General features: G+C 38.9%; 1 protein-coding gene across 3 annotated transcripts in view; it reads left to right on the forward strand.

Annotated features, from left to right (window-relative positions):
• The window catches only part of ntrk3b (neurotrophic tyrosine kinase, receptor, type 3b), a 169,819-nt gene that overhangs the window by 74,167 nt on the left and 81,629 nt on the right, over positions 1–14,023 (forward strand). For all 3 annotated transcript variants that reach the window (XM_046406432.1, XM_046406517.1, XM_046406600.1), the window contains exons 5-7: positions 5,252–5,406; positions 5,988–6,130; positions 7,920–8,061. In XM_046406432.1, coding sequence (XP_046262388.1) covers positions 5,252–5,406; positions 5,988–6,130; positions 7,920–8,061 — 440 coding nt within the window. The remainder of the gene's footprint in view (positions 1–5,251; positions 5,407–5,987; positions 6,131–7,919; positions 8,062–14,023) is intronic.

The following is a 14,023-nucleotide window of genomic DNA, read 5'->3' on the forward strand; positions in this document are numbered from 1 at the left end:
TCTCTTACAAAAGCAAACAAGAGCAGGAATCAAGCCAAAGACATTTCTGACATTAATGTGGTGAGATTATTTAATCTCTGTTGCTGGCCAGTGTAAGATAATGCTAAAAACTGCTCATGCTGGTTGGTTAATAAATCTTTTGCCATCTAACTTTAGAATGTTTACAAATCCTTTGTTTTAAAGTGAGAAGCCTGCAAAATAGTCTTAAATATGCACATTGTGGCTGCATACATTATATAGACAAAAGTATTGGGGCATCTGCATTGCAGCCATAACAGCTTCCACTCTTCTGGAAGATTCTGGAGTGTTTCTGTGGGAATTTTTGGCCACTCATGCAGTAGAACATTTGTGAGGTCAGACACTGATGTTGGATGTAAATACCACTCATGTAAATAATGCACATTTTCACTTTTTTTTTTTTTTAATTTAATTTTAATTTTATTATTTTTTCTTTAAATTAAAATTTTTTAATTACCTATTTTTTGGTAGCAGGGACACAAAGAATTTCACTTTACATTGTACCGTGTATGATTGTGTATGTGACAAATAAACCTATCTTGTATCTTGGACCAAAAGGCCTGACTCACAGTCTCTGTTCCAGTTCATCCCAAAGGTGTTGGATGGGGTTGAGGTCAGGACTCTGTGTGGGTCAGTCAAGTTCTTCCACACCAAACTCATCCAGCCACGTCTTTATGGACTTTGCTTTGTGCACTGGGACACAGTCATGCTGGAATAGAAAAGGGCCTTCCCCAAACTGCTGCCACAAAGGTGGAAGCATAGCATCGTCCAAAATGTCTTGGTGTGCTGAAGCATTAAGATCTCCCTTCACTGGAAGTAAAGGGGCGAGCCTGAAAAACAGCCCCATAAAGAGGTCTGTCTGTATACTTTTGTCTATATAGTGTGCATGATAAAATGCTAAAACACTGAGACTAAAGGTCAGTAATTCTTTTTTCATCCTCACCAGCTGATCCACTTAGAAGCCACCTTGTATTGCAGGGAGAGACTGTAGTTTGCCAGATCGATGTGTCATGTTATGTAGCATTTTCAGTAAGTTCAGTGTGTTCTTTTTAGGAGAAGAAAAGATTTGTATGAGGAGGTGTTTGACACGGTGAGCTGCTGTCGATACTCTGAACTTAGATAGCACCTTCAGCTCCCACACAGTGGATTTTGCCACCCTGAACAGGTATTTACAGGTACTTATGATATAGATAAATAATAAATTCTCCTTAGTTGCTGTAGGACCTAAATCTAGTTTAGCACTAGTAAGCAATAGATTCACGCATATTTTTTTCTTATTCATATGCTTTAACATCTGGGTGTGCTGTATTGTAGTAAAAATGACTATGTGACAAGAGGAGCTCTATAGAGAGTAACTATACATCTTTCTGCTGAAATGCTACAAAGCCATCACAGGAAATACAGCCCACAGTCACACCCGAGATCAGTGCAACGGGTGGTAAAATGTGCCAAATAAGGCGATTTATTAAACACACAGGATTTAAAAACCTAAAATAATTCCTGACAACATATAAGGAGAGGAAGCAGAGCATTCAAGCTGAGATCAAAGCGGACGAACAACAATGATGTATATAGCTTATCGTGGCTTGTGATCCACGGCTCCTCAGCCAAAGCACCTGTGTGTACATTTCCCAGAAAAACAGCCTCCGGTGGCGATCATTAGCTCTCTTCTGGAGTAGCAGGGTGGATCGTTAGGCTGCTTGAAGGAAACATCATGCTGTTAGTTCTCTGTATCTGGGGTCACACTGTTGTTTGCTTTTATTTTTTTCAAGTCTAATCTGCTCTCCTTCAGACATTTATCAACTTCCAGCTGTCATTTTTTTTCTTTTGTTGTCTTGTAACTTGTTAAGGCTGTAGAGCTGTGAAATCAGAATCTTGTTACTGTCCTGTGCAGGCTGGGCACACGTTTGAAATGCAGGGCTGTAGCTTACTTATTTAAGTGCAATATCCTGCTTTTTGTGTGTCTGTGCAGCTGCATGTTGGCCCTGATCAGCTCTGCTCAGAGGAATACAGGGTTATGTGTGGAGGTTCTTATTAATAATTAACATAATTACAGTATAAAGGGGGAAAGCCTGGGCCATCCTCCACAGGTGAGCTTTGATCCCTTGTGGTTCAACTGGCTCACCATTAAATTAAAACCTTTAAACGTGAAATTCTTCTCTGCAGGTAGAAAACTAGCTGTTTGTGGAGCGAACTACTCTGTACTATACAGTTTTTGCTTTCCACATACTGTAGGTTCGTAGGTCATCTCCAACATGCTGATGAATCTACATGTATTTTAGAATTCTTTAGTGGCGTTGTTACAATGATTTATGTGGCATTCCTAAAAACTTTGTTGATAAATAAAATAAACTGATTCTGGTATTTTTACACTCGGTTTATTTAAATTTGGCTACTTCTAAGTCAACAAAAGGATAAAGATTTATAAGGTTTTCAGTGTATAAATGAATAAAATGAGCAGAGAAGAAACAGTTAATGAAATATATATATATTTTAAAACATTTTAGAGACTTTCTGTTTTGTGTCTGGTATTCAACTCATGACCTTGGTGGTTTTTTTTAAATCTTGCCTGTGGCCATATATCCATGTGTCATTGCAGGAATGATAACGTGTGATCTGAGATAATACCTGAAAAGTAGCCTGTGTGAAATGTGTTGCATTTGTTCACAACAACTACAGCCCATCTTTACTGCAGTCATTTATTTTATTTTTTTTTCTGATCAAAATAATGTGTTTTTTTCATCATAGATAGAAACATGCATTAGGGAAAAAATATGTTGTTTTGTTATAATCAAAAGACAAATTGTTGCAAACAGAAAGAATTTGTTTACTTTTAGATGTGATCTTTTTAGTGGTTTTTCCTGCATTAAAAAAAAAAAAAAGAAAAAGAGATGCCGGCTGTGCATTCTTTCTGAGTGGATATGTATCCCGACCTTGCAGAATGCAAGTTAGCTCAATGAGTATGTTGTCTTGTGAAAAGATTCTGCTCTGACTACAGCATCAGATCCAGTGAGCACCTGATAATAAGCAAGATCCACCTGAGGAAATCTATTCTCATTACTTTATATGGTAAGGTGGACGTACTACATACATTATTCATGCACCCTGCAATATCTTATTGACCTCTGTCAAGGACATTTGGACAGGCATTCATCTTGACAAAATTGGCCAATCACAGCCTCAAAATTGGACATATGCAAAATGCAGAGGTGGTGTACAGTGTTGAATAATGTGACTGCTGCACGCTGCTGTGAGAAAACGTATGCACAGAGGATACCTGCCTGCTGCTAATACAGCCTGAGAGCGATAGCCCCAACACTGCTTTCACCTCTGATCTTCTCACATTTGAATGTCACTGTGCAGGCCTTCATTGTTTTCCTTCTCTTCTGTTAATTTGAATAAATCCAGCTAATATAGAACATAGTCTTCCGATACTATAATATGCTGGGGTGTCCTGCATGACCTGTCACTTGCTTATATTGCTGATTTTTATTACTGACGTTGTTAATCGTGTTGTTATTAGTGATACTGTAAAGAATGTTGCTAATTGGGAGAGTGTTGTCAGTAATGCTACTTTTCATTCTGCTGACTACTGTTTTTGCTTTCTCTCAATGGAGAAGTGTGTGCACAGCTTGGTGGAAGCGGCAGACTGCAAAAAAAAAAAAAAAAAGACTATAACTGAATCTTTTCCTGTGAATTTACCATTTTAACTTCCCAGTAATATATGACTGAGGTGAATGGGGTTAGATTTTAAAAAGAGAACTGCAGATAGTTGAACATGTCGTTTTTTCATGCTTCAGCTGCGGTAGTAGAAAAACCATTCCCTTTGAAGAACACTAATTTTGAACTGGATAAAAAAAAAAAAACACAATGCCAAGCAGACAGAATCAGCAGCTCTTCTGGCTGTCAACATATTCTCTTAACATTTTTGGTTTGAAGAGGGGTTACAAGGGAGTGTATGCAAGCATCTTAATGCTTGTATACTCTCAATGCTGTACATGGCTTAAGGTCATTAATACTTGGAGTTGATAGTCTGATAATGACTGTGGATTGACACTGTGTTTTCACTTCTTTTCAACGAACGTGACCAGTGTGGAGCAGTAGAAGAAGAAAACCTGCTTTCTACAGCATGCTATGTTGGTGGTTTGAAGAATGGGATGTCATGGGATGTTTAGTTATAACTAAACAGAGCAGCTTCACCTGTTAAATACCACTCTGTACCCTGATTTAAACCGTTTAACTGCATGCCTTAACTGTTTTTGCACTCGGCTTTTTTCACAGTGTCAACACGGCAGAAAAATAACCGGAAGAAACCACTGTTGCCTAAGTTGTCTTAACAGCATTTCAAGGTTGTGCTATAGCTATGACAGTTGAGTTGTAGTGCTAATGAAGGCTGGTTAAGGTATCTTTGTTTCAGCTCATATGGAAGTTTTCAGTACATAAACACATAAACAGTATTCAGACATACATGCCAAACATGCTGCTTTTCTGCAGGTGGTTTTACTGGAAATTGGAACAAATTTTGTCAAGACGTCCTGGGAAATCCTGGGGTTCAAATAACTCATATTCGTCCCTACAAAACTCGACTTCCTAAATGATATTATTGTTTCAGAGGCTTAATGTCTTAAAATGTCGACTGCTTTCACTCCTACAGTAATATCCATGTATGCTCCTGAAAGTTATGAACTGAATGCAGCTGATTGTTGCTCTGTTGGTGTCACTGCTTCTATTATTTCTGTGTTTTGTAGAGAAAACTCAGTTGTATCTTAAGGTATTATTGGCTTACTGGTAGAGGAATGTAAAAGAATACAGATAAATTACAACACCCAAGTATTTGCAGTAACAACTGATCTGTCATGCAGGTGACACCATTTACTGCAAACGTCACACCATTTCCTCAGTTATAACTTCAGATCTTGGGTATTAATTAATTGTACAACCAAGAGTGAACTGCTAGTAGCCATAGCAGCACAATATTTTAAAAACAATATGCTGACACAATGGAGGTGTAGATAGTTTTAAATTGGATATTTGGTGAGGTTCATCCTCGATAACTTTTCATTTTTTACCAATTTACCTCAGTTTTTACCAATTTAAAGTTTGGGCCTTTGCAAAAACTCAAAATGGGGTAGAGAGATTTTGAAATTTGCACCCATTTTGTTTTGTATTACATTGCTAGTGGCTGGGCTGTTGTTATAGTCATAGCTGATTATGCTGTTTCTTCACTTTCAAGGCGTCTGGATGGTGTGGTGTTTGACTGCGGCTGTGATATCCGCTGGATCCAGCTGTGGCAGCAGAGGGGAGAAGCCGGGCTCCACACACAACAGCTGTACTGCAAGAACGGAGCCTCTAAGATACGACTGCACAACATGTACATCCACAACTGTGGTAAGAGGAGGGGAGGAGGAAGTGTAGGAGGGGGGAAGCAGGGAGGGTGTGATCTGCATTCAAAACTGAGGAAAAGAAAAAGGAAGCCGTGGAGGGGAGACAGAGAGAGGGAGGGAAGGAGGAGAGCAAAGGAGAGGGAAAAAAGTGAAGGGTAAAAATGAGAATAACTGGTGGAAGGAGGCGAGAAAAGCAAGAGAAGGAAGGAAAGGGTTAAGGGTGAAATGGTAGAAAGTGAAGAGGAGCATGGAGATGTGTGGAGGCAGGAAGGGGAGGAGGTGTGACAGAGTTCAGAGGGTGAATCTGATGTGAGGAGCTGTGTGTTGATTCTGACAGAGGCTGTACACTCTGCAGTATTATCTCCTGGTGGTGACTCATCCCTGTGACATCTAGTGTGTGTGTGTGTGTGTGTGTGTGTGTGTGTGTGTATTGCATTTCCTCCTTTGTACTAATTTTGTTACATTAATGAAAAGTGATTAATTGATTTGGTGTGAAAATATGTAGACACAGGCAGTGACAGGTGAATATTAACATGAGCATACACTGTGTGTGTGTGTGTGTGTGTGTGTGTGTGTGTGTTTCAGACTTACCAGAGATCAGTGTGAGCCACAGCAGTGTGCTGGTGATGGAGGGAGACAATGTGACAGTGAGCTGCAATGGATCCGGATCACCGCTGCCTGAAGTGGACTGGACCGTCAGTGGCCTGCACTCCATCAACACACACCTGGTCAGACACACACACATAAAGAGTTGTAAATTTACTGTTGTTATTCTGCTTTTATAGATTTTCAATGACACTGAAAAGCAGTCATGGGCAGTCACCCAAACCATTTATTTGACATCTATTTTTTTGCATTTTGCTTGTTTTTTGGACCATTAGTGGTCATCATTAGTTCCCTCTGAGTCATCTGATGTCACTTAGTATTTACCCTGCTTCACGGGGTTCATGTTGCTGCCTTTGAGATATATGTCACTTTGCTGTCTTTTTGTTCATGTCCAGATCTTCTGTGAATGGTAACTTTTCCATTAAGCTGCTTGGTTAGAAACAGGTTCCTAGCTTAAGGGCTTGTTTTTCAGCCTCACATGTTGTTATCAGCAATGGTGGAAGGAGTACTTCTTAGTTAAGTAACAGTTTCAGCACAGCGCACAAGTAAACCTACCAACCGACAAACCTGTGTTTAATGGCCTGTGACTGTTCTTGCTATGTATTGCATTATTAGATTGGTACTACTAATACAAAAACTGTGTAAAATGCTGCCATTTTACTCCCGTAACTGATTCAGGTGGAGCTAGTTTTAACTACTGCATTTACTAATTTACTCCAGTGGTTCCTCTTCTGTGGGTTCAGGGTCACAGAGTAAATCTTAGAGTTGATTAATGGGAGAAGGAAAAGGAAAAAACAAAGTACCGCTACTAAAATTCACTTTCATATTTAATCTCATATTTCCTCATAATAAATATTGGATGATTCGACCCCTTTGGGTATCAAGCAGTTATTTAAATCAAACTATTTAAGAAGCTTATAGGACAAATAACCATTTGACAACTGACTCTGCAACATGACAACAGTTTTTTTTCTGGTTTAATCATTAACAACCTATGGTATTTTTTTTGAAGATAAACATATATTTCCTCTGTATACAGTATCTTACCCTGAATGTTTGTCTATGTTTGTTATTCTTTGATGCAACAGACAACACCTTCAAATTAATTTTAAGCCTATTTTGACAAACTAAAAAAAGAGACGTGTGTCAAATCATCAACTAACTCACGCATTCACAAAAAGAACAAGGCCTCGACCTGCTTTGTAGCTCATGGATTAGCTGTGCAGCGTAGGTTACCACGATGATCCACCCCTGTTCAGTATAAGCTACTTTTGTGAGACCGAGAGGCCTGGGTTGAACCCACAATGAGCCGGCTAATCTGGCTCCCCGAGACAGGCCCCGGGGACACCACAGCAATAACAACAGCAGAGATAATCAGCAGGAGGAAGAGAACAGTGGTTTCTGAAATTGCTGTGTGGTTGTGTTTGTCATCTGTGTCTTTAATACTTGCAGTGACTTTACAGATGAAAGTTACCTCAGCCTCAGGCTTGATGTTTTGCGGTAGACAGATACTGTAGCTCATCAGGATAAGTGAAGTGTTGGGGAACCTGGCCAACTGAAAACAAGAGGGGAATCATAAGCGTTGTATCTGTCTACCAAGTGGTGAAAAGCTGTGAGTCAGTTAGTATAAAATATTGCTAAAATTTACAACATATTACTCTTAACATTGTCGCTGCAATTCGACCCTAACAGTAAAATCACTCCAAATCACTGCAATCATTAATCTCACAGGTTGTCTGTGCTTCTTCTCTTTATTCTAATCATTTAGTTATTATGAATAATAATGAATTCAAATTTAATGAAGTAATTCAGTATTTTAACCACAGTAATTTAATAATATATATGATATGTCCTATACATACTTAAATATCATTCCCTTCATTGCCCGTGCCTCTTGTTCTCTTTCCCTAGTCTAATGTATACTGGCCCAACATCCACTCCATCAACCTGACTCTTTTCAACATCAGTCGAGATGACAACAACTTCCAGCTGACCTGCATTGCAGAGAACGTGGTGGGGATGACCAACTCCTCCATCCAGCTCAATGTACAGTGTGAGTTGAATTTCTCAGATTATTAAATCTGGGTAAACTCTGACCATACCCTGCAGAGGGGACACGAATGAACTGAAAGCTACATTTAAGCCCATGTGGACACAGTAACTCATGATGAAACATTTTGAACTTACATTACCTTCGAAATTACTTATTTATATTGTGTCTTAAATTTGTCTATTCATAAGAAATATTTATAACATAATATTAATATTGTGATTATGTACTTTACATATTCTCCTAATTTTCATAGGCGTCTATGTTTAATATCATCAAGGTTAATACTATCCTGGCCCCAAAAAAGTACCGTATTTTCCGGACTATAGAACGCACCTGAGTATAAGCCGAACCCACCAAATTAAAAAAATAAAATAAAATAATAATATTTGTACATATATAGGCTGCACTTGACTATAAGCTGCAGGTGTCCACATTGTAACATGACATTCAAGTCCGGGCCATCTGCTTTTATTACCTCGCATACCTTGCGTCAGTTCTTCACGCTGCCGTCTCCAACGTCTCGCCATTGATTAATTTACGCCAAGCTTACGTGCAGCAGCTCTATTTCCTTCTTGGACAGCCAGTTCGATTGCTTTTAACTTAAAAGCTGCATCATATGCATTTTTACGAGTGTTTTCCCTGATGACAGTATGTGCATGACACGCAAAATGACTGTTAAAAGTTACGCTTAAAACTAGCATCTTCCTCTTCGCATCACCGGGTTGTTAGGCCGTAAAAATCTATAGAATAGCTGCATTGTTGTTTAGGCCGCAGAGTTCAAGGCGCGGGAAAAAAGTAGTGGCTTATAGTAGTGGCTTATAGTCCGGAAAATACGGCAGTTGCACTGTGTAAACCATAACAAAAACAGAATTCTTTTTGGCATATACTAAATTGAAAACAGTACAAAGACAATTTATTTGATGTTTTACCTCACCAACTTCATTGATTTTTGTAAATATGCTTATTATATGGGCTCAATAAGGATTAGTTTAGCGTTAAATGTAGTGTGAGCACCTGTACTCAGTAACAATCTCCATTAATCACGCAATAGCAGAAATGTCATCAGTTCAGTCACTACAACATCTTTCCCCATTAATAGTTGTGTTTCTTGGGTATTAGATCTCAGCTGCACACTCTTCATAAATACTTGGAATAAGACTCAAATGCTTAAAGGAGACATAATTTTTTTTCTGATCTTAAAGGCACTAATCAGTGAACCCTGCTGGTGTAGTGATTACTTGGAATGAAATCTTGTTGCTGACCACTGAGCAAGTGGCTTATCCACATTAGAAATTAAAAAAAAAAAATGGTATTAACTTTCAGTGATGAGGTGGTATTTGTACAGTTGACAGCTTCATTGCCAGTCTTCTCCCAGTCATTTTTTATGAGTCATATGTTAATGTTCTACAGCTACTGTAGCTATTTGGTCTGGGCTGAGACAAGCTGGTCTGGCTGGATTTAAAGAAATATTTGCATATCTGCAAAATTTGAAGGCAAGGAACAAGATTTTGGAACGAAGAGCGTCCTTGTTCATGTTGCATTTCGTTTATAGTCCGAGTAGCACAGACCAATCACATTGGAGTCTGCTTTTCTTGCCTGCAGGTCTGCAGTCCCTGTGGAGCTCAAATGAGTTGAAATAAATTTGCAAAAATGGAACCCAATACCTGTTGATTTATCTGTATTCCTATGCAGATTTATAGAGATTAACCAAAGTGTCATCTCATGTCCATCCTCATGTCTCAAGTCGCTAATAGGACTGTAAACAGTGACGGGTGCAGAGGAGTGGAAGTCTTGACCTGGACATCTGTTATGTTGATATCTGCTGGTAAAAACAGAAGCACTGAAACGTGCCGTTGCCCCCAGAGGCTAACTTGTCATCAGATGACAATAAATGGATTCAGAGATTGAAAGACAGGAGATATAATGGCAGTGAATTTGACTGACGATAGAAGAAAGCTATGATGTATGATGTGCCAACTGTCATTCATATTGCTCTTATTTGGATTCACAGATGTTGCTCAGATTGAAAATATTATGTTCTTAGTGAAACATGGAAAAGGACAGTATAGTTTGTGTTAATTTTTAAAATATTTAACCAAAAATGATCACTCCTATAAAGCTACTTTACCTAATATTTTCAATTATTAACTATGAATCAAATGACTATGTGACATGTGAAAGGTGTTGCTGAATAGTGATGAAGCAAGAAAAAAACTATGACCCAACTCTGCACTTTGTTTTAGTTTTCTGGCCCACAACAAACAGCTGTTTTCAGGAAAAAAACAAACAAACAAACAAGCAGCATTTGGCAGCTAGAGAGTCAAATTATTCCGTCGAGAGTCAGTGAAAAACGAAACAGAGCTTTACTTTAAGGAGAGTAAATACTGGTTTTTGCATTCGTCAGGTGGCCATGATAAATGCACAACTGTCACAACAAACGATCACAATCAAGTTTTCCAAATCAACTTACAGTCAAATAATGAAAGCATAAGCGGTTTTGTACTAACTTAACAACACACAGGACACAGCACCAGGCTGTTTTAATAAACAGTCCATGCTCAATGAATGACACATTTGCTGTACTTCCTCAGTATTCACTTTAGACCATTTTGGACCAATTTATTCAGTGCCGACTTTAAGTTTAACTGGACAAAATTTGGGCATTATGAAAGAACAATGCTGTAACTCAAGACGTGTAGCTTGTACATCATGAATGCTTGGAGGTTTTCTTTTACATAAAATGTCTTTCATGGCAGCTTTGATGGGCTCACATTGGGGAGGATAATATATCTTGTATCAATGACACTGATATTCTAAGAGAATAATTTAGAACAGCAAAAAAAAAAAAAACAAAAACAAAAAAAAAACCCTAAACAGAACAGCCAAATTATGCAGGTACGTTTAGAATGCAATGAGGTGTTGCACAGTTACAAACCAAGTGAAACTGATGTGGCCAATTAAATTAGCAAAAACATACCCTCCAGCCCACTTGAAAGCTCAGCCTTGATCTGAGCGGAAAGAGAAAGGAAAAAGAAATATAACCCTCAGCAATGTTAAAGCAATGATTTGGTAACCATTAGAATGTTTCACCAATATCCAGACCATGAATTACCGCATGCAATATACCTCAGCTCTACATAGGTTCAGTCCGTGGATTGGCCTTGGGCAGATTTGGTACAGGCTATATATTCAAAGCCAAGATTTGTCAAAGGTGCCTGACATTTTTCTCTTTGTAGCAAGCTTGCTATTGTAGTGCACAATCTATTGAGGCTGTTTGTAATGCATCACGCTAAAAGACGGGAGATTTGTCACATATTCAAACACGCCCTATTGGTGCAGAACTGCTAAGGACCATGCTAGAATGACAGATAGACTTTGCAACATCTATTCTTCAGGGCTTCCTCCACACGGACACTCACTCTATGGATGTACATCTCCAGGCATTTTTTTTCATGTTGACTCTCTCTGCTGGTGCTGCAAATTAACTTATTAATTTTTCACCACATGCTCTGATGGTAATTATATTTCCTCCCCTGCGCAGCCTATTGTCTCTGGAAATGTCATAAAATAGCTTAAACTGCTGCTCTGATTAGGGAGTAATCTGACTGACAGCGAAATTACCAGCCGTCAAGTAACATTCTCTGCATTCAAAGATGAGTTCCCTATTTTAGCGAAACTGTAATTAACCACAATGCACATTCTGCAGATCCATTGTCCTGCTGCAGTCTGGAAAAATAGCAGCTCTACAGCATTGTGTACTCATATAACTTGCCTTGTTTTTTTCCTTATGTCCTATAGGCATTTCTCTTGCTCTCTATTATGAACAAAGTGCTAACTGACGCCTGGGTTAGTAGTTCTCTTCCCTGAATAGCTCCAACATTAATTCTTATTATGAGCAATTAATGAGAAAATTAGATGACTGTGTCCCTCCAGACACTCTGCCTAATATCACTTTGCTGCTTCTTACAGGTTAAAATCTTAATCACAATGTGGTTTAACCCAGAGGGAACATGTGGCAATATCTATCCCATGAAACCATTGCCACTCCTGTCGCCGCCAGCCACGATGTCCTATCTGTAGTCTGGCTGGAACATGGCATTTGAAATATGCCACGAGTGTTACCACAAGATAACACTGTACAACCAGCCTTATATTCAGTGTTCTCCCTGATCAAAGGCATGTATTTATCAAAGCTTGTCATCTGTGTGAGCATCACAAGGACACCATGTTGTTATAGACCAGTATGGCGTGCCGTACTGATTTGTATTGTATTGACTGAGACTGGGCTGTCAGCCACACTGAGGGGAAAATGGATCTGTCCCTAACTGTCCATCAACAAGAGAACTTCGTTTCTCTCTCTCTCTCTCTCTCTCTCTCTCTGTCTTTAGGCTGCACAGCTGTATACCGCCCTCACTTCATGCCCATCTTCCTCCCTCCTCCCTCTTTCTTTTCTCTAATTTCTATCCTTTCCTTTTCTTCTTGTGCTCGAAATCACAGCTCTGCACACTCCCCCACACAAACACGTTGGCGCATACACATGCCTTAGCCTTTAGTTCAATTGAATGACTTCATTGTTACTATTGTCTAACAGGAACAATATCACCAAAGCAATTTATGAAATGACAGCTTTCAAACACTGATAAATACTCAGTTCATCTTTTTACTGGACGACTATTTGGTTTGAAAACATGAGCTATCCATTGGTACACAATCAACAACGGTCATAATAATCAACATGTCAGTTATTAAATGGATTGCCATTTAACTTTATACAGACATTCATGGTCCCCATAGGATGAATCCTAATGCCTTTGGGAATCCCCTGACCTTTCATTTAGTGCCATAAGCAGGTCAGTGTTTTTCCTTTTAAGCACCTCAACATCCAGGTGAAACGTCATCAGTTTTGTACAGATATTCATGTTACCCACAAGATGAAACCTACTAACTTTGTTAATCTCCTGACTGTTCATCTAGTGTCACCATGACATCTGTGGTTATGAGTGAAATATCTGAAAAATATTTGATGGATTACTGAACTGGTAATTTCTGACATTTTTGCTCACTTGAGGATGTATTTTTACAGCCTTAACTCTTCATATATTACCATCACAAAATAGAACTTGTTCATTGTTTTAGTTTTTGCAGGTTTTTGGACCAAATACCCACATTTCCATCAGCCTCAGCTGTACTCTGCGATTTGTGCTAATAAGAAAATGTCAGCATGCTGAGATCCAAAAAAAAAAAAAAGAAAAAATGCCGGTGTCAGGCTTTTGCGCATAGCACTACCAACGTCGAGCCTCTCATCTGCATGCATGGCTGTACTGTGCCCACATCATGCATTTTTCCTAAATAAAGTTGGCAGCAATGATGAAAATAAAAATGCTGGTTGGATGACTGGGAAAACAAAGAACCTGTCATATAGTCTGCTTTGTGCATTGTTTTTACAGTAAGGGGAACTATAACTAATGTACAAAGGGTCACAGGTGTGGTGAAGCCAGAAGGGAACTAAAATGTTTTGCCCTTGAGCCTTCAAACTAGTTAATCCAGCAATTCATATCCTCTGTTTGGTGTGTGTAATCATCCAATATTCAGTCATTTTAAGAACTTGACTAAAACTAACCCTATTTCTTGATTTAATTCAGATTAGAAAACATTTTTGTTACTATTTAGTAGCACAATTAAGGGGTTGCAGGGTTGTCTGAATGACAACACACACGCACACACACACAAAACCATGATCTGGTAATAACAGAGCTTCTCACACACGCCTTGTTGAAATGGTAGAATTTGTTGAGACTCAGCAAGAGACAAAGCAATGGTGTATTATAAAAGTGTATATGTCTGAGTGAGCGGTGGATGTGGGTGGGTAGGTTTGGTTGGGGGTTGGTATGTAGAACAGACACAGAGAGAGATTGCCAGGCAATACCATCTGCCAAATATTTCCTTTTGATGATGTAGCTGC

The sequence above is a fragment of the Scatophagus argus genome, chromosome 1 (genome assembly GCF_020382885.2).
Source record: "Scatophagus argus isolate fScaArg1 chromosome 1, fScaArg1.pri, whole genome shotgun sequence".
Classification (NCBI taxonomy): Eukaryota; Metazoa; Chordata; class Actinopteri; family Scatophagidae; genus Scatophagus; species Scatophagus argus.